The 19,989-nt window shown below is 31.8% G+C and overlaps 7 protein-coding genes across 8 annotated transcripts; 3 read left to right on the forward strand and 4 right to left on the reverse strand.

The window, feature by feature from the left end:
* On the reverse strand, positions 1 to 1,646 carry LOC145743930 (lupus La protein homolog). Its single transcript, XM_082562004.1, has one exon. The coding sequence runs from the start codon at positions 1,518 to 1,520 to the stop codon at positions 351 to 353; it is 1,170 nt and encodes a 389-aa protein (XP_082418130.1). The 5' UTR covers positions 1,521 to 1,646; the 3' UTR covers positions 1 to 350.
* Positions 1,647 to 2,113: 467 nt separating this feature from the next.
* LOC145742291 (uncharacterized) lies at positions 2,114 to 4,342 on the forward strand. Its single transcript, XM_082560075.1, has one exon. It carries the CDS (start codon positions 2,148 to 2,150, stop codon positions 3,900 to 3,902), a length of 1,755 nt encoding a protein of 584 aa, XP_082416201.1. The 5' UTR covers positions 2,114 to 2,147; the 3' UTR covers positions 3,903 to 4,342.
* LOC145742294 (ribonuclease kappa-like) lies at positions 4,033 to 5,834 on the reverse strand. The gene is made up of 3 exons (XM_082560077.1): positions 5,644 to 5,834; positions 4,783 to 4,871; positions 4,033 to 4,393 (listed from the first exon to the last, which is right to left on the reverse strand). Exons 1-3 carry the CDS (start codon positions 5,719 to 5,721, stop codon positions 4,255 to 4,257), a joined length of 306 nt encoding a protein of 101 aa, XP_082416203.1. The 5' UTR covers positions 5,722 to 5,834; the 3' UTR covers positions 4,033 to 4,254.
* Positions 5,835 to 6,051: 217 nt separating this feature from the next.
* On the reverse strand, positions 6,052 to 14,519 carry LOC145741170 (xylulose kinase-like). Its single transcript, XM_082558700.1, has 15 exons — positions 14,431 to 14,519; positions 14,211 to 14,304; positions 13,639 to 13,781; positions 13,224 to 13,372; positions 12,625 to 12,757; positions 12,353 to 12,453; positions 11,839 to 11,932; positions 11,449 to 11,556; positions 10,870 to 11,000; positions 10,303 to 10,418; positions 9,810 to 9,883; positions 9,446 to 9,601; positions 8,889 to 8,976; positions 8,344 to 8,496; positions 6,052 to 6,325 (listed from the first exon to the last, which is right to left on the reverse strand). Exons 1-14 carry the CDS (start codon positions 14,488 to 14,490, stop codon positions 8,366 to 8,368), a joined length of 1,578 nt encoding a protein of 525 aa, XP_082414826.1. The 5' UTR covers positions 14,491 to 14,519; the 3' UTR covers positions 6,052 to 6,325; positions 8,344 to 8,365.
* LOC145741171 (uncharacterized) lies at positions 6,390 to 8,195 on the forward strand. 2 transcript variants are annotated; one of them, XM_082558702.1, is made up of 5 exons: positions 6,390 to 6,485; positions 6,568 to 6,742; positions 6,936 to 7,075; positions 7,244 to 7,433; positions 7,861 to 8,195. In XM_082558702.1, exons 2-5 carry the CDS (start codon positions 6,570 to 6,572, stop codon positions 8,039 to 8,041), a joined length of 684 nt encoding a protein of 227 aa, XP_082414828.1. In that variant the 5' UTR covers positions 6,390 to 6,485; positions 6,568 to 6,569; the 3' UTR covers positions 8,042 to 8,195. The 2 variants fall into 2 exon arrangements, with proteins under 2 accessions (XP_082414828.1, XP_082414827.1); XM_082558701.1 differs by having other exon boundaries at positions 6,446 to 6,742.
* A 360-nt stretch (positions 14,520 to 14,879) lies between the features above and the next one.
* LOC145743471 (neuronal calcium sensor 1-like) lies at positions 14,880 to 16,483 on the forward strand. The gene is made up of 6 exons (XM_082561435.1): positions 14,880 to 14,978; positions 15,060 to 15,192; positions 15,614 to 15,723; positions 15,849 to 15,937; positions 16,020 to 16,097; positions 16,337 to 16,483. Exons 1-6 carry the CDS (start codon positions 14,912 to 14,914, stop codon positions 16,433 to 16,435), a joined length of 576 nt encoding a protein of 191 aa, XP_082417561.1. The 5' UTR covers positions 14,880 to 14,911; the 3' UTR covers positions 16,436 to 16,483.
* A 279-nt stretch (positions 16,484 to 16,762) lies between these two features.
* Positions 16,763 to 19,889, reverse strand: LOC145741962 (importin-13-like). The gene has a single exon (XM_082559668.1). The coding sequence runs from the start codon at positions 19,864 to 19,866 to the stop codon at positions 17,002 to 17,004; it is 2,865 nt and encodes a 954-aa protein (XP_082415794.1). The 5' UTR covers positions 19,867 to 19,889; the 3' UTR covers positions 16,763 to 17,001.
* Positions 19,890 to 19,989: the final 100 nt, after the last annotated feature.

Here is a 19,989-nt window from a genome sequence, read left to right on the forward strand (position 1 = left end):
CTAGCAAATTAAATACAGTTTTGGGTTTTAAGTTAAAAAAAGAGCTTGAAATAAGGCAGTGATGAATTGAAAAGTTTAAGAATGATTCAAACTTTGATTGTGTTATAAACTTAAGATGTAGACTGAGTTATTGAACAAAAAACTGCAAAGTAATTAGGCATAAAAACGATAATTACAGTTGAACCAATTTGTTTACAGAATTTGAACTTTGTACACAATTTTGTTATAAAAAACATAGAAAACTTGGTGTAAAAAAACTAAAGAAAACACAAACCCTTTACCATATTAGCAAAAGTTTTTTCCTGATTTAAAATCAAATAAAACAGGATTAATTCAAGATTCAGTGTTGTTTAAGTCTTAACTTGTTTTGCGGCAGGCTCACCATCATTACCAAACCTTGTATGATGTTTGTTAAATTGTCTTTTTTTCTTGTCGAAACGTCCTCCCCGCTTCCCAAATTTATTCTTTCCTCCGCTCATTTTTTGTCGGAACTCTTCATAGCACTCCTGAGCCTTAACCGCATCTTCGTCAGTGATCTTAGCAAAAGTAACCTCGGGTGAGGACTTTATTTCAGTAACCAATCCGTTTTCTTGTTCTGTTAAGTAGTCAATTGCCTCTGTAGCTCCTGTAGCTGTTGTGTATACACAATATCCTGTTGGACCATTCTTTTCGAATCGACTAAAAAACTTAATTGAAGGAGCACCGACATTTTCAAAATAATTCTTCATATCGAGATGAGAGATTCCATCATCGGTTAAGTTAGATACAAACACAAAACTAAGCACTTCTTCCTCTTTCTCTTCCGGAGCATCGTTTTTATTTCCATTCTTGTTGGGGGACACTTTTTTGTTTTTCTTGCCGCCCTTTTGGGCTTCTTCTGCTTCTTTTTCCTTCCAGAAAGCATCTTTGCTCATTTTTTCAAGCTCTTTATCCTTGTAATAAACCATGGGAGCCTGTAAGAATTTTTCTGCTTCTTCTAACTTCGAAAAAGTTGCGAACAGTGAACCTTTGAACATAGCACTTCCTTGAAATTTGTTCTGATTGCGTCTGAGTTGAACTCCCTCCACTCCTCCGAAATCCTCTAGGAATTCGGTTATGTTCTCGATGCTTTCAGTTTGCGGAAACCCTTTAATGTAAACTGATCTCAACTTTAAATCTCTTCGATATTTTGCATCATTTTCTGGCACAGCTCGACTAGGTTTTCTTCTGATCCTTTGGTTTTCAACGTCGATTTCCATTAGGCCGTTTTTTGACTTCTTTAAAGCGGCTAGAATTGTACCAGGTTCTGAGCAAATACTTGATAACCTCTGAAAGTTAAGCATTACGTCCATGGGAAACCAACCATCGTCTTTTTGCATCTGTTCCTGCATAAATTTATCGCGATGCAAATTAAAATCGCCGAAGTAAAACTCGATCTGCCGAATAAGTTTTTTGTCCAAATCCTGTTGATCAACTGCGGGTTTTTCATCGCTTTTTACGTCGGATTCTACCTTAGTTATTTCTTGTTCAACAGTGGCCATCTTATTTAATTTGTTCGATTATTTTCAAATTACTTTTAAATTACAAAATTTAACCTACAAAAGTTGCGTTGCAAAACCGTTAAAGGTAAAATCTTTTGAGCTGCCTATGCACTAATGTAAACGAAGAGCGACTGCGAAAAAACGTGGTAAAAATTATCGCAAAAATAGAGAAAGGTAAAATGTGTTTTTTCGTTATAGTTGCGTTATATGGAAGGCACGAACAATACACTTTTTTTAATTTACGGATGGTTGTTTGACGTTGTTTTTACTTTAAATAACATGCACATTTATATCAGTAATGTTTCTATATTTGTAAAGCGTTCTATGTTTGTTTACTCAATTTAAAAGTTTATAGCGCCTTTAAAACAGTTGCTTGAAGTTTAAAATTTCTTGGTTATATTAAATTAATTTAATTAAAAAAATGATCTTTATTTTAATCATTATAAACTTACTTTTATATACTTTACTAATTTACAATATTTTATTCTGGTACAAAAAATAAAATAAATAATCTGACAACCCTGTATTTACAAATATTTTAAAATGGGACAGTTTGTTTTGATTTTATTTATGAACTGGATGCATTAAGGATTTGTTGCCTGTACTATTAATAGCGAATTATTGACCATGATAAACGTAGATGATGAAAGAAATTATAGAAACCAACTCCAGTTTAATTTAGACGCTTCTTCGTCGAACGGTGACAGCTTTGCTTCAGGCCAATGCATTATAATCGAAAAACTTCAAAAAAAATCGAATTATCAAAGTGCAATAACGCAGGAAAACGTTTTTAATCCTTCTGATATTTTTAAAAAAGCGGTCGAACTTGCCAAACTAGATCTAAGTAACTCTCAGTGGGAAGAACAATATAAAACTAAACCTAAAAAGGATCCTAAAACGGTAACTGTTACCAAAGAAAAACGATTTATATCCGATAAAGCACCCGTTTATGTACCCGTAAATGAAAAGAAATTACGGGCAACAAGACCAGTAAAACATGGTCGGCATCATAAAGTAGACTTTATTAAAAAGAACAAACAAAAAGTCGCTTTTAAAGACCCACCAGGATTTGAGGAAAAGGTGTTTGATATTATGAACGAGCATCATAAAAATAATTTAACGAATCAATCCAACAGAAACAATTTTCTAGCTGGGGATTGGAACCCAGACACTGTTGTAACAAACATTCCACCAAAGCAACAATATTTCATCAAAAAAACTGATTTTAAAAAGTTTGGTCACTCAATGTATGGAGTAATAAAAAAGGAAAAACTTAGGAAAAAGTTTAATCAAAAACCACCTAAAAAAAGTGGTTTTATGTCATTGCAACGTTCTCCTGCTAAGTTAAAAACCAGACATGACAAATCTCCTACTCGGGATACCGAAACCCCGATTTTTAAACAGCGTTTAGCATTCAACAGCCCCCCGACAAAGTTACCCAAACCCACTGAGAATTTCACCCAAGCACCTTCAACATTTAGTGAAACAATAACCCCACAATCAATGGCCAACCATTACCCAATTGAAAACAACAAAAATATGTTGTCTTTGAACCAAGAAAATCAAATCAAATTTCAAAACCAACCAACAGAAAAAAGACTAAAACCTACCAAGGCTGTCCATCATTCAATTAAAAAGGGATTGGCAAGTTCAGTAGTTGACAGCATGATGGAAGATTTAATTAAAGACACTATCAACAATTTAAATTTCAAGGAAAAACAATCCAATGAAGGGTGGGGTTCTGTGGAGGGCAAAACAGAATGTTTCACAAATATGTTTCAAAGAATTTTGGAAATTGAAGATGAAGAAAGAAGCATAAGGCAAAGATGGAGAACTATTAATTACGAGGACTCGATATGCGATGACATTGTCAAAATAAGAGCACAAAGAGACCATCAAAATGATCAACCAACTGAAGTTGAACCAATTACTATATCAAACTCCGGGCCTAAACCTTATACAACCCCACCCAAGAAAAATATTGTGAGGTTTGTAAAAACAAGGAATACAAGTAAAGAAAAATCAAGAACAGATGAAAAGCAACACAAATCACTTCCTTCATCAAATCAAAAAGTTCAACTTACGTTGAGGGATAGTACACTGAATGCAATACTGGCTAATAAAATTGAACATGACCGCTACCTCTTATTAACCCATCACCAATCTGTAGGGAAGTTTGACCCCTGGAAAGAGGTCACACAATTATCGAATGAGATAATAGACGAGATGCTTGAAGCTGTTTGCAAGGAAGTAAACGGAGTTTTTGACGACTGCGTTGATGATATATTTGAATCGGAATTTGCAGAGCCAAATCGTTCGGCTTTGACATCGATTGCTGAGAGTTCTTCCGACTTGTCCTCAATTTTAAATAATCCAAGTTAGCTTTGATGAAGAAAAATAGCTCAAAAAGCATTTAAATTTATGACTTTAGTCATTAATGTTACCCATCCTTGTTAGTTGTTTTATGCATTGTAGTAGATGATAGTTTTTTGTATCAGCATAGATATAAATTTAATATATAACATTTATTTATTGACAAAATAAAACATTGCACGTTGTAAAACACAAACTTTATGTACATTTGATTAACTATAAAAATATTTACGTTAAATAATGAGATATTTCTATGTACTTTTTAAAATAAATAATAAATGATTTATATCATTTATTTAGCTTTGCAGGAGTTGATGTAGGTGACTTTATTTGGTTTGATATGTTCTTTTTTTGCTTTTATTTACTGGACTGTGTAGGCTTGTAAGTTTTCGTTAACCTTCAGTTGCCACAGACTAAAAAACAGTACCAAAACGTAAAGGCCGGCCGCTATAAAACAATTATTTCCTGTGGCATCGTACAAAGCAAATATTTCATCTTTACTGTAAAAAGAAAAAATAATAGTTTGGTAAATAATGGCTTCACTTTTTTATATATCTTTATTCTCAATGTGGGAAGATCAACGTCATGACCTAAACATAGAGTAACATCAGTTACCCTGACCCAGTCTCAAGTTGCCTTTGGTAGTTTGGGATAATGTAGTTTATATTTGCCCAATAATTAAGCTGCTGATTAAGTAATGGCTTACCAGGAGTTCATATCCATAGTTTAAACTGTAAAATTGGGCTAATCTTACTTAAATTGCAGTAAACAAAGTTTAAAAAACATAAAATTTACTAGAAAAAAACTATTTTTTTATAAATATTTGATTTAACAGTTTAGAAGTAAACCGAGTGTAATATCAACCACCAGGTAAATATAAAAAACTTACTCGCTAACTTGTGTGGCGTTTCTGAAATCTACAGGAATATCAGCATATAAAGCGGGTGAATGTAATTTGTATGCTCCTCCCATTAAAAGCTAAACAAAAATTAATATATTATACACCAAATTAAAACAGTAATAAACCACTTATACAACACATTAAACTATCTAACTTATCTATATTTTCTAAAAAATATGTTAAACTTTGTTTCAAGAAACTGACAACATGGTGTAAGGATTAAAGCACTTGGCTTAACTACACAAAACTGTGAGTTATATCCAAACTGCATTTATGTCGTTTCGCCCTTGACTGCTTACTTAACAACAATATGACTTTTGCCTGGCTGAAAACCAGCAAGCAGGCAAATAAATAGACAATATGCCACATTAATACCATCCAAAACTAACAAAAGCAACTCAAATGAGTTGGAGAAATAAATGTTGGGTAATTTTAAAAAATACTGAATCAAATGGTTAAAAAACTATTCAAAATTACGAATTAACTTTTAAATATTGTATATTATACATGAAGACGGCACTTTTCCATTAGATTATATTACTATAATAACATTTTTTAATAACTTTAAGTCAGGTATTAAATAAAATACATACAACTCTTTGTTAATTATTTTAAATCACGATTTTTATATAGATTCAACTGTTCAAAAACAAGACTTTTCAACAACATAGAGTTAAACACAAAACACTTTAAAATCCTTAAAACCCGCTTTTATATAAAAAATGTAAAATAATTTATTGTTTTTTATTAAAAAATAAATAAAAACTTGTGAACCCTTGCTAAAATAAAGACAGAATCATAACTTAAAAACAAAATAAATTACTTTTACAGAATAAAAAACATGCTTACCAGCATTATAACTCCCCATACGCTTGTAATTAAACAACATTTAGCACATTTTGGTCCAATACACTTCCACCTCGCCATCTTGGTTTAAAAAGTGAACAAAAATACAATTTTTACAGAAAATACGCTGGATTTTTAGAAGAAACGTCAATAACTTTCTTTCACTAATAAATTGTTTCGGTTCGGTTATTTTGTCACGTGATGGTCATGGGATTTTTGTCACATAAAAATATTAAAAATTTTATAAGATGTTTATGGAAAACTATTTAAACAGAATATTTTAGCAAAAAAATGTCTTTAAAATTAAAATATTATTAAAAAATATATATATTAATTAAAATATAATTTAATACTTTAAAATTTTGTAAATTATTTGTTTAAAACATTGTCATAAGCTCCAGCTACCTAATATAAAAACAACTACAATCTTACTATATAGTTTGATAAAAAAATAAAAATAAATCTAGTAAGAAGAATTGTACTACTTAAAAGCTTTTATTAAACATACACCAATAGTGTTTTTGACTTATTCTTTAAACCACTTTTAGTATGCGGTTTATTAAATATCTAAAAGAGTAGGACTTTTAACGTTGCGTTTTGCTGCTGTGTATATAACCAATTGTTCAAAGTCAAGATGGTTTTTTAATCAACCCATGAAAAATTTGAAGAGGTCGCATAAGAATACCTAGAACAACAATCAAATTAACCTGTTTTATTAAGAACTACAAGAATGCTTATTCCACAAACCCCGCAAAGACAAGTCTACCGATTTTTAAAGTTCTGTTTATTTGGGTAAGGCTTACTTTAAAAGAATTGGAAAATCCTAGCCTATGAAATATATTAAGGTAAAAATAGGTAATTTAAAAGACAAATAATACTTTATTTGCTTTAACAAAGATAGTGTTCTGGTTGTTTTAATCTAAATAGAGATGGAGGCAAGAGCAGCCAAGTTTTTTAGTGCAGTCATTTCTTTAATGGCATGTTGTTTTATCACCTCGGCATTACTGCGATCCGATTGGCGGCAAACCGATCCGGGAGGGCCCGGGAAAGCATTTTCAAAATCTTGGTCTTATTATGATGGATTTTGGGAGGGGTGCAATAAGTAAATGTGTTATTTTTTAAATTGATTTGATATGTATTGCGTTATATTTTTGCAGACCTAATCGGAGTATTTGACAATGGTGTAATACCATGCCCGACTAGTCGTCCAAAGACTAAGTTTAAAGTGAAAACTATCCAGTTAAAGTTATGACTTTTATTTGGTTATCAGTCAGATATTTTATTAAACTTTTTAGGTGGACAGTATCTGGTAACTCGTTCTGTAGCGGTATGGGCGACTTCTTTGCGCGGTTCAGCTTTCAAATAATATGGGGAAGATTTTTGTTAATAACGGCAACCGCTACATCAGCACTAGGCTGCCTTTTTAATCTAATACGTAAGTTAACATTAAATAACTCCAAAATACCAAAATAGCCAAAAAAAGAAGCGTACTGGTTTCCCTATAAACTTATATTAAGCATTGTTAGCATCACCAGTTTTATAAAAGTTCCCAGTTTACTATAACATACAATTTTTTCAGTTTAATGGTAAATGTATTTTTTAGGTACGTTAATTTACAAAAACTTCAAAATGGCGAGAAAATTGTATTTGGCGTCAATAGTATTTCTTATCGTAGCAGCTATTTGTATAACTGGGATATCAATATGGTCTGCTGTCTCTGTTTATTCCGAATTTGTGATTTGTGCTCAGCAGCAAGGAAACGGACTTAAGGTTAACCACGGCCAATGTCTAAGGTATTAGCAATTGTTTAAGTAAATAACATTGAACGTAGTATAGAAGCATATGTGTATGTAGCTTTCGCATATGTGTATGTAGCTTTAAACGGTTAAAATCTCGCTTAGACAATACTTAATCAACAGCTTAATTATAGGACAATTATAATCTTTATAATATCCCAAACTGCCAAAGGCAACTCCAGAATGGGTCCGGGTTACAAAAAAAAATCGCGCTTACTACTTATAAATATTATTAAACAGGTTGTATTGCCCAACTATTAATGTGATTGTTTTTTTCATCGCCTTCACAATTTTTCAAATGTTATTAACATAGTGATATTTTCTAATTGTTAACATAATTAGGGTCAAGAACCTCGTGTTGTAATTGCCATTTAAAGCGCCCTTAATCAAATTTTTCAATTAATTTGATGCTTTAAAATTAAAGGTTTGGTCGGGGTATGTATGTTGCTTTTTGGGCAAGCGCTATAACTATACTGAGTGTTTTAGCAACTGTGTTTACGCCAAGCCGCGTCGAAAACGAAGACTTTGCGTCAGATCAAGAAACTAAAGCTTATAAATATCGTTCAGGCTATAATAAGCCTAATGAGCTAAAGGTGTACGTGTAAAAAAGATGCTAAAATTTTAACATTTAGATATATATCCAAAATTTGTTAGCTAAATCAAAATTGCATAAGGTACATATCAAAATCTTAGATGTTGATAGAAATTGTTCGTAAAAAGTATTAAAACACCATTTTTGTTTAATTAGTAACCTAATATTATGACATTTTTGTATATTATATATTAAATTTGTATTATAAATAAATATTGCTTGCAAAAATTGCCTCTTAATTTCATGATAATTTAACTAGTCGATAAAATATGATTGAAAGAATTAAATAAAAATGATTGAATAAATTACACACACCTTGTCACGTGATCACAATTAGTCACGTGGTTATAGTAGCTTCCAGTCGAGCGTATCGGTCGATCGGATATTTTACTTGGAGGCGTGGTTGAGCAACTAATTTACACGACGGTTCGTTGATAAAAATGTCGCTGAAGTTACAACCTAACAAACCTGAAAATTTAAAAATTTAAAAAAACATTTTAACATTTTTTAATGTAAAAAGACTTTAAAGTCTAACTAAACATAAAGAACATTTGTTACAACCCGTTTTTAAATGGCCCTTTTTATATATTTATTATTCTTGAAGGTCGACTTTACGACCTAAACATAGAATAACATCGGTAACCCCGACCTAGTCTCGCGTTGCCTTTGGCAGTTTGGGATATTATGAATTATAATTGCCCAATAATTCAACTGGTTATTAAGTTTTGGCTCAGCATAAGTTTATACCATTTATAGCACCTTCCTCACGGGCGCTATAGCATAGAAGCAGTGGAAATCAAACCCACAACCTTATGTTGTGATGCCTAATGGATACACTAATTTTTATAAGACGTTTATACCTTGTTTTGCTCTATAAGCACAACCTAGTGCTGCGGAATTTGCAGTGTCAAAAGTATAAACATTTGCTTGAAACACATCAGCTAAAATCTGTAATCACAACATAAAAGGAAGATATAAAAAAAGACTAAAAAAGATATTTACTACTTGTGAATTTTTCTTGCTTAATATAACAAATATTTTTAAAAAGTTTAAATTAGCTAGAACAGTAAAACACTATTTAATATTTTTTTATGTTTATTTTTTTTGTCGATTTGGAAAAGGACGACTTGACTATAACATTGGTAACACATGTTTACCCGACCTAGCCTTGAAATATCTTTGGCAGTTTTATATATTTTTAATCTTGTAGCGGTTTGGTTTTTGGCTAGGTAGAAGTTTATACCGTTTATAGCGTCTTACTCAAGGGCACTACAGAATAAAAGTAGTTGGAAAAACTAGAACCTTATGTTGTAGTTTTAAGTGTTTTACCCCCTTTACAAAGCCCCCGGCCAATATTCACATCAGACTATTTGCAAAAAAGTTTTGAAATATTCCTGATAAAACAAAATCAACTGACTTGTAAAATTTCCGTATTGTTTGAAGCACCCCCAGTTGCAAGTACGCGAGAGTTTTCATTTAATTTGTAACCAAGCTTTTCCGCGTGGTAACGTTTGGCCATAAATTGTCCTTCAATTAAAGCTCTTACCTCCTCGCGTGGCGTAAAAGAATCAACCTAATATATTTATTATTTTTATTCTGTAGTTAAAACTTTAAAAAAATAACTCCAAACAATTATTGTTAAATGATATAAAAATATGTAAAGTAATACCAGGGGTTCTTGGTTTAAATCCCACTGTGGGCATATGCTCGTTAGTAATTAGTAAATACTTCAAGATACAGCTTGTTTTAATTATTTTAATAGATAGATTAATAAAAATTACCTTTTCATTATTTTGATTGAATCTATAATGCCCCACTGCTTCGGGAGTTATTTCTTTAGCATCAAAATATATTCCTAAAGTACATAAATTACTATTGAAGAAGTTAAGTAGGTGACAATGCTATATATTAATTGAAATGTGGTTAAAATTAGCTGGCAGCGTGGTGTAGTGTTACATGAGGTCCTGGGTTTGATCCCCACTGCTCTTATGCTGTAGCGCGTTGTGTAAGGTGCTATTAACAGTTTAAACTCCTGCTGAGCCAACAGTTAATTGTATTTTCTATAATATTTAAAACTCGAGTCTGCGTTGGGGTAACGGATGTTACTCTATGTTTAGGTCGTGAAGCAGACCTTCCCGCATCGAGAATAAATAAATGTAAAAATAAATTGGTTGTGACTTTATTAAACTTAGTGATTTTGTTTATAGTTTTGTTTAAATTACTGCCATTAAATAACTTTTACATAGTATTTAACATTATTTTAAGATGTTTTACCCATGTTTCCATTGTTTAAGGGCGGTGTTGATTTCAAAGCCTGCGAAAATAAATCCCAGGATTTCTCACAATACTTATCACGAAAACTTTCCCTCGTCAAAGATCCATTTTTGTAGCTAACAAAAGTTTAACAATTTTTAACTTATTTTGAATGCATAAAGAACGACTGAGAATTCTATAGAATGTTAAACATTTTTTATCCTTGATGTGAAAAGATCGAAATCACGACCTAAACATAAGGTAACATTTGTTACCCTGACCCAGTATTAAGTTGCCTTTTGCGGGTTTGGATAATAAAGACTATAATTGCCAGAAAATTAAGCTGCTGATTAAGTGTTGGCTTACCAGGAGTTTATACCGTGTATAGCACCTTATTTAAGAGTGGTACTACATGAAGGCAGTAGGAATCAAACCAATAGCCTATTGTGGTAAAGTAAAATGATCCAACTACTATATCAAGCCCTTGAAAATATTGCGTAATTGTTTTCCTGTCAATCAAAGTTAAGCCACACACGCTTAAATACTAAAAAAAACAATTAAATTTTAAAAGGACAATCATTAACTTACCATAGCATACCCATGTAGGCTGTTTGGTCTATTGGGTTTACAAACACGTGACCTTCCAAGGAAGGGTTTGGTTCATCTAACCACAACATAAAAGTATCAGAGGTACCCAAACTAACACACACATCTCCGTGCTAAAATAAAAACAAAAAAAATTCTGATATTACAACTAAATTATATATTAGAGTGATTAAACACTATAAACTTTAATAGGCTTCATGCATTTTAATAGTATTTTTTTTCATGTATATATCTTTATCCTCAATGTGGGAAAGTCAAATGTGCGACCTAAACATAGAGTGACATCATTTACTCTGACCCAGTCTCGTTGCCTGTGGCAGTTTGAGATATTATAGATTTTAATTGCCCGAAAATTATGCTGCTGATTAAGTGCTGGCTTAGCAGGAGTTCGTACCGTTTATAGCGCCTTATTCAAGTGCGCTACAGCACGAGATCGGTGGGAATTGAACTGGTAATGATTAAACTTAGGTCCCTTGTGAATATCCAACTTTAACTACAGCACAATGCATTTAATAAATTGTAAGAAAATACTTTTTAAAAAATAAATAAAATAGTGTCTACCTGTAATCTACAACCAGCTATTGAACCAGGATTATCACCAGTAAAAGTTATTACAGCACAATCTTTATTGAAACCATATTTGTTTACTAAATACTTTGACACTTTTCCCTGCAAAAATTAAAATTTTTTTTTACTGGGAAATTTAAATCTAACGGAGCTTTATAGTCGATATATGTATGTATATATAGATTAAAAATCAATTTAAAGACCTAGAAACTATATAAAATTGCCGTTTGTGGTGCGCAGATAAATTACGATCGCAAATATAAGTTTATTTCAAATATTAAAAGTTGCAACCATATTATAACATTTAAAACTTCAACCAAAGGGTAGGCTTTTGACTAATACTGTATATAAGAACTAAAAAAATAAAGAAAAAAATTAACTAACCAGATTTGTTGCAGATGGAACAGGGTTGCCAAGTTTTTTTTCTAAATTATTATCAGCACAGGTCAACAAACAATTTTGATCCCAGCATTTTTTCCTACAAATTTCAAATATAATAATTTTTATACTAATTTTACCTCCTGCATTCATTTAACTAAAGGTTATGTAACCTTCTCTTAGATACTGATGAAAAATTACTTTGTTTAATGCCAAAACCAAATGGCAGGTTGATAATTAGGCAAAATAAACAAGCTAATCTATATATAATGAGGCTTAGTGGACGAGTAATATTTATATATTTATGTATGTTTATCAAATTTATAGGCCTAGAAAACAAAAAAACTACTGTCTGTGGTGCATAGGTAAATTGTTGGAGGCCAAGTATAGATTAGAAGTAGAAGCATATTTTAATTTGAAATGCCAATGGTAAAGTGGGCTATCAGCTAGTAATAAATCGTAAGGCAACTGGTGAACTTGGCCTTCACATATATACCAAAAAAATTATATTTTTTTGTACTTTATGTCCAATAAGTTCATTCCAGATCCATCACTATAATCTATTGGAGCATAACCACCGAGTAATAATGAGCCAGCAAAACTGCTAACCAATGAAATTCTCTAAATGTAAAATTTAATTAAATATAGAAACAAAAAAAAAGAAAAAAAACATGAATTAAAAAAATTTGCTTTAGTCAAAAAGATAGTGTAGATACTATTAAAAACATTTAAAAGTCATGAATAGAAAGTTGGCCTAATTTTGTTTTTTAAAATATAACTACTAAACCTTACCTCTGTATTATCATATGCTTGTTTATTTGTTTCAAAAACTTTGCAAATTTGATTTCCGGTAAATCTTTCATAAGCACGAGATCCAGTTATCTCCGACAGTTGTTTAGCTCCTCCTACCTTTTCCTCTAAATTTCTTTAATAGATATTAAAATTTCTTTTATAGATATTAAATAGATAAATTTCTTTAATAGATATTAAATAGATATTTTAAATTTAATATAACTACTTAAACAATAAATGTTTTGGAATGATATGAGTATTCGAATCTAAAATTTTTATCCTAGATGTAAGAAAGTTGACTTTTTGACCTTAACATGAAGTAACATCCAATATCCAAACTTAATATCGAGTTGCCTTTAGGAGTTTAGGATATTATAGATTATAATTTCCGGCTAATAAAAATGCTAATTAAGTATTGGCTTAACAGAAGTTCAATCATTTATTGGGCCTCACTCAATAACGTTTCAGTATGAGAGCGGTGGGGATAGAACCCAGGACCGCATGTAGTGAAGCCAAGAGTTCTAACCACTAAACCATCCTGCCTGAAAATTATTGCCTTAGAAAAGAAACTCTAAAAAAAGGGTTAAAAAACCACTAACCTGCATTGCTTAGCAGTGCTTGAATCCATCCAAATTGGAGAATCTTTAACAGAAAAACAATCTTCCAATTGTTCGTACAAATCCTTTTCACTGTTTAAATTACTTAACACTGATGAGGCACCTTCTTTCCAATATACACTACCATGTTGCTACAAATATTATAAAAGGAGTTATGAAATTTTTCTGAAGGTTACCCCAAATAGAGTAATTTTTAATGGGTCAAATACATAAAAATTAAAAGAGTAACAAAAATTATTTTATGTTTAAGTGTGAAGTTGACTTCCCCACATACAAAATATGTAACTACTAAAATAAAATAACTCTATCAAATTTTTTTTTTAAATCCTTTTAAAAAAATAAACCTTAACTCAAAAAATGCAAATAAATTATTTAAAAGTAAATCCACTAAATTTACCTGCCCTGTACCTGAAACAGCCAAAACAGTGGAAAAATCAAAACCTTCATCTTTTAATTTCTTTAATGCAACATCAAATGCTTTTACCCACATTATAGTTGGTGCAGTGACAGTAAGTTTATCATCATGTATATGTACACCTCCTAGTATAAACAAAAAAAACTATAAATATTGCTCAGAAACAGTTTTTTTAATTTTTATTATCTTTAAAAGGACAGCTTTACAGCTCTAATATAGAGTAACATTTAATACCCTAACCAGTCTCTACTTAATTTAGGCATTTTGCTTTTACTTAATTTGGGTATTTTGAACTACTTAATTTGGGTATTTTGAATATTTTTATAAAATTTCTTAAAGAAATCCTGTTCATAGCTTTTAGTTATAAGACTTTACCTAAAGGGCACCACGGCATGGTAGTGAATTTTAAACCCAAGACCTCATATAGTTAAACCAACCACTGACATTAACAGTAGACTATACCAACATTTAAATTCACATAAAAAGGCTATTAAAAAATCTGAACTGCTATACCAAATACATTATTAGCATATCTAAAGTTTTAAACTCATTACCTTTGGTTTTGAACTCGGGAAGTTCGTCATCAAATTGTACTGATATTTCTTTAACAACAACATCAAGATCGTAATTTGTAACCACAACTTTTACCTAAAATGTTAAAATTGTTTGAGGGTTACTATTTCTATTATTTGTATGTCAAAAATATATTTTTAATGCAAATTTTTAAAGGTAAATCTTAGAAAGTTTAGGGCTATATTAAAAAACAAATATAACCTGTTGTGTACTGAAATCAAAGCCAATAAAAGTTCCATTGTTGCTAGTTGATGAGGACATAGCGTTCTTTAAATTTAAAACGCGTTTAAAGCTTGGACAAGTAAAAAACGCGTTTTGCAAAACTTGCAAAAGTTTATTTACATTTTAAAAGGGAGTTACCCTAAAACCACATTTCTAGTATACTAAAAAGATTATAAGTTTTAATAATGAATTGCTAGTTTAGTAATTGGGTACAATAAACTTAATTGAATAGACTATTTAAAAGTATATAATTTTAGTGCTTAGTAATTTACAATCTTTTATGCCTATACTAAACAATAAACAGTCGTAAGTATCGGATTTCACAAAATACATCATAACTTCCCTTTCCTATCTGATCTTTCTTCTATTAATTTTACTAAAAACTCCATTTTTTAATATTTACATTGCCACTCCCAATTTACGCCGTAGCTGTTTTGTGAATAAGTACATTTACGACACAATGGGTAATTCTCAAAGTAACAAGTTACCAGATGAAGAAGTAAAGCGCTTAAGCAACGAAACTAAATGTAAGCACCAAAAGATCTTAAACATAAAATGTATAACTGCAAAATTAAAAAAATAGTAAGCCTAAATATAATTTTTATTAGTTACAGAGAAAGAAGTAGAGCAATGGCACGAAAGCTTTGTCTCCGATTGTCCTAGCGGAAAATTTACCATTCTTCATTACCAAAAAATCTGTGAAGAGTTTTTTCCTCGTGGAAATGCGGAAAATTTTTCTAGGTAAAAGAGTAACTTTATTACCTAGGCTTAGTCCGAAATGTTTTCATAGTTTATTATTGATCCTTTTTTCAACATTGACATGCCAATTGTTTTTTTTTGCGTAAACTTATTTTAACCTACAACGTAGTCTGTAAAATAGAACATTTCCCAAATTGGTGTTGATAGCATTTTCCGAAAAAAAATACTTATAAATTTAAACATTACTTCCTCTTAAACTTATTAGATGTTGCACTTGTGTTGAACTAACGTGTTAAAAAGAATTTTTTTTTTAACACGGAAGCTATAATTTGTATAAATGTATTAACAATCATTTAACTATACTCCAATTTTACTCTTGATTTCGAAAATGGCCAAACGGAATAAAAACAACATTTGAAATCGAACTCACGACTATATTTTTAATGGGTTTTTATTTGTTTAGATTTGTTTTTAATTCGCTTGATGTTGGCGAAGATGCTTCGCTTGACTTTGAAAATTTCCTAAAATACATGAGTACCCTGTCACGTGGTACAGTGCAAGACAAACAACGATGTGAGTATGATACCTAATCCCATTATGCTTATTAGTTATAGAATATCTTTTGGTAACCCATTGTACAAATTAATCTATTGACAATACAGCATAAACACACATCTATATTTAATGTATATTTCAAGGGGCTTTCCACCTTAGAGATATAGATCACGATGGTAAAATCACGAAAAATGAGCTTCATTTAATTGATGACTCGATTTTTACAATGATCGTAAGTGTAAAAATAATTGCGTTGTTCTTTAACTAATCTTTATGCTGCCTAAAATCCTTGAAAATAATCATATTATTTAAAGGCTGACCACGTGCCCTTGCCGGAGGACGAAGATTCATCTTCTAAGCGAACAGAAAAACTCTTCGATTTAGTACAGACAGTAAGTTAACTATGTTATTAAAAACAAGTGTTGGTTGATAGTAATTATAACTTATGTCATAATTTACTAACCATGGTCTTAAAATTTACTTGTACCTAAGGTAAATACTACCATTCTTATTATGGTAAATACTACAATTTACTTACTTCCTCGTGAGCTATAAAAAAATCAACTGCTGTCTTAAGAGGTTACGGTAGTTACAGCTTCTCAAACTAATATTTTTGTTTTATTTTTTTAAGGACGAATACGGTGGTATTACATTGGACGCTTTTATTGAAGGAACTGGCAAGGATAAAGATATTGTCAGTGCTCTAAGCTTAAATAATACCGTTATGTAGATTACATGAATTAACATAATATTGTAAATATATTGTTGTATATAGTAAAAAATAAAACATATAAATAAGATTTCAGAATGACATATAATATTTTGGATATAGTTTATTGTTATTCACTAAAGCTTAGCTGCTAAATTACAGAATTTAAAATTTTTTAACAAAATTGCACTAGTTTATCTTTATTATTATTACCTAAAAAGTACTCAGGTCAATAAAATACAAAAAATGTGATTCAAAATAACTACAATAACATCAACAACTAATAACTTAGACATTAGAAAAATTATATTTTGTCTTCTAAATTTCATTAATTAAATAGGCCTAAAATTAAAACAACTATGGCAAGTTTAACAAAAACAAAACATTCATCTAATGTCAAATTTTAATATTTAAAAAAAAAAAAAAATGAAAAGGTTGAGTTGGGTAAATTAAGCTAATAAATGTTAGATATAAAGGTATATAGTCTTGATTTATTTTATAATAAACACATGGTTCAAGATTTTAAAAAATAACAAAGAATGTATACTGCTTTGTTGGTATAAAGATAAACAATGTGTAACTTAAAATCAAGAATTAGCGTAATCAGTACCATGTAATCCTCTACATATCAGGCTAAATTCTTTCACAGTATCTCTCAGTTTTCGTTTTTGTTTGACTACTTTCAGCAATTGGCTCACAAAAACTGATTTCTTAGCAGAGGACACAGTTGCACAGGGAAAATCTTGCAAGCTTAAAAGTTCTGTTATGTCCTGACCTAACTTTCCAGTATTTATGGCACCAATTTCGAACAAAATATCGGCTAAATTGTCCATAGTGGTTCTGGGTGCCGCTCCTCCAATAGAAAGGAGTACAATTTTTAGTAATTCTTTAGAGGACGATTCGATGACATTTGACAATGTACTAAAAGAGCTATGGCGGGCAATAATATCAACAAAAAAACTTGCAGCCGATTTTATGGATTCAGAGTCAGACATTTGAAGAGTTAAGAGCCCGCATTGAAAGATGTCGTTTATGTTTATAAGCTCGCTGTTGTTTTTGAACAGAGCGATTTGCTTGCGAAAAGTATGCGATAATAATTTCAAAAAGCTTTGCGCAATGTCAGGATGGTCTTGAACTATTCCGGAATTGAATAACTTCGCAGTGACTTGGATTTCGATTTGAAGAAGTGAAAAAATAGGGGACGCCAATTGCACATCGGAACCAAAAACAAGAACTATCTGCTGGGACAAATCAAGAACACAAGCATGTGGATATGCCTGGTACACAGCACAAAGCATTTCACATAAAGAAGGCACTAGAGGTAAGAAGTCGGCGACAAGACTTCGAATTGTTTTGTCGTACAGATTACACAGTGTTTCGACAATGCTTGGGTCTATGACCCAGTGATTTAAAATGTCTTTAAAAATAGGTGTCAACTGCTGAAGGATCATCATCCCTGGTTGTTCTTCTTGGATTTCATTAACAACAACCTCGCCTCCCTCTTCCCTTTTCCGCCGATCGAGTGTACAAAATAAGTTGGTGAGAAGTTCTAAAATATGAATGATGCTGGCTTTGTTGGGAGCCGAAGGCGGGTCTTTTGACAGTGCTTCAAGTTGGTGTATTTGGAGTACAAGTAAATTTTGAAGGTGTTTTAGACATTCATCTTGTGAAATTGAAGACAAGATGTGTCCAGCTGAGTGCATAAGCCAAGCTTCTTCGTTATTTTTCAACACACCTCGTACAAGAACGGTAGATATCTCTTGCATAAGAGTAGGAGCATACGGCACCATATGCTCAGAGCATTCTCTTGTTAACCTTCTCAAGGTTAAAACTGTTGACAAGGATAGATCACTGTTGTGAAGACAGGGTAAGACTATAGACATCACCAATTGAAGGTCACCTGGATTTTGGTTAAGCCACTCTGTCAGAGTTCCAATTGTGTATAAAAGAGTGTCCGCTAATTGAAGTGAATTGACCTCAATATTTGGCAACATTTTAACTAGCTCATTAATACAGGGTACTTCTGTGTCATACTCTGTGAGTGTTTCTACAATGGAATAAATACCAAATAAACAGGTTTCAACATCCTGCCAAGGCTTTTCTTGGCTGTTTAAAGACTCTTGAAGACATGTTTTGAGCTTGTTAAAAATAAACATTAACACGCCAATTCCTAATAATTCGATAACATACATTAGAGTATCTGAGATATCAATTCTGTAAATACGATGCTGTTCTTTCTCATCAGCTGTCCACTGATTATGAGAATTATCCATTGGATAGCTTGCTTTTTGTAAAAGAGTGTCCAATAGTTGATAGAAGTAAGGGTGTAGATGCTGCGTCAACATGATACTTTCTTGCGAGGATTTGGATTGTAGTTCATCTTGAAGTGAACACCAAAATGTAAACGAAATGGGGCTGGAGCTTTCATCAGTTGGGTATTGGAGTGATGGGCATAGGCAATCTAAAACCATGTGTATCAAACCAAGTCCGTATTGTGGATCAGAAAAAGTGTCTAGAATAAGCTTGGCTTGATTTTCAGAAAGGCTACACACAAGTTTAGTAAGACCCAATACCATTTCGGCGTCTTCATCTTTAATTGCCTGTAGCAACATTGGTCTTAGGTTTAACACCATTGGCACGAGTTTTTTAATGGTATTTGGGTATGCGTAAATACTAGGTGAACAAAAAGTGTTCAGCATACATTCGACGCTATTTTCAAACAAATCTGGTTGCGCAACGCAGTCAAGAACATACACTAAAAGTTCTGTGCAATCAGAAAGGGGTAAACCAAGTGCAATCCAGCTTGACAGACATCGAATTACTTTGCCTTGAGCAGTTTTAAGTGATGGAGTTACAAAAATATTACTCAGTAAAGATAAAACTTGACTAAGGCCCGATTTTAGGACATGCATAAAAAGTCCTTTTTTGTGATTTTCCAGTCGTGCGGTTTGATATTCCTCCGGCAAAACTGTTAGGATTTCAAGAAGAGCTATGCACCTTTGTGTTTCAGATAGCTTTGTTTCCAAGTCATCATTAAGTTTTTCGATGATATCAACAACAGCCGATTGCCATAAACTATGTACAGCACAATTAATGACAAATGACGACAGCGCCACACAAATCCGAGTCAAAACAATTCGTTTTTCGGGATTCAAACAAAAATTTAAAAGCAACTCGAACAGTTTATCCCTCAAGACCATAACTTCATCACTTGGTATATCATTCCACGATCCTCCGATTTTACTTATTAGCGAACTCGCCCCAAAATATTGCACCTCAGTAGCCTTGTCTGGTTCCAAAAGTTGCCAAGCAAATTGCCATGCTTCGTTCGAGCGTTGAGCTTTCGTAAGCCAACTTTGAGCAGCGTCTTTTGAGCTTACTGAGGGGTCATAATAGAGTTGGTATAAAGCTCGCTCGACGTTTTCTGATGTAAATTCGGGGTCGGCAGACATTTTTTAATATTTAATTTTTGACCCTAAACCTTGAAAAAGAGAAAGTATAAATTAAATCTTGCGGCAAAAAATGAAACAAAAATCAAAACTTATTTAAGTTTAAAATGAAAAGTTATATATAAA

Source organism: Corella eumyota, chromosome 2 (assembly GCF_963082875.1).
Source record: "Corella eumyota chromosome 2, kaCorEumy4.1, whole genome shotgun sequence".
Taxonomy (NCBI): Eukaryota; Metazoa; Chordata; class Ascidiacea; order Phlebobranchia; family Corellidae; genus Corella; species Corella eumyota.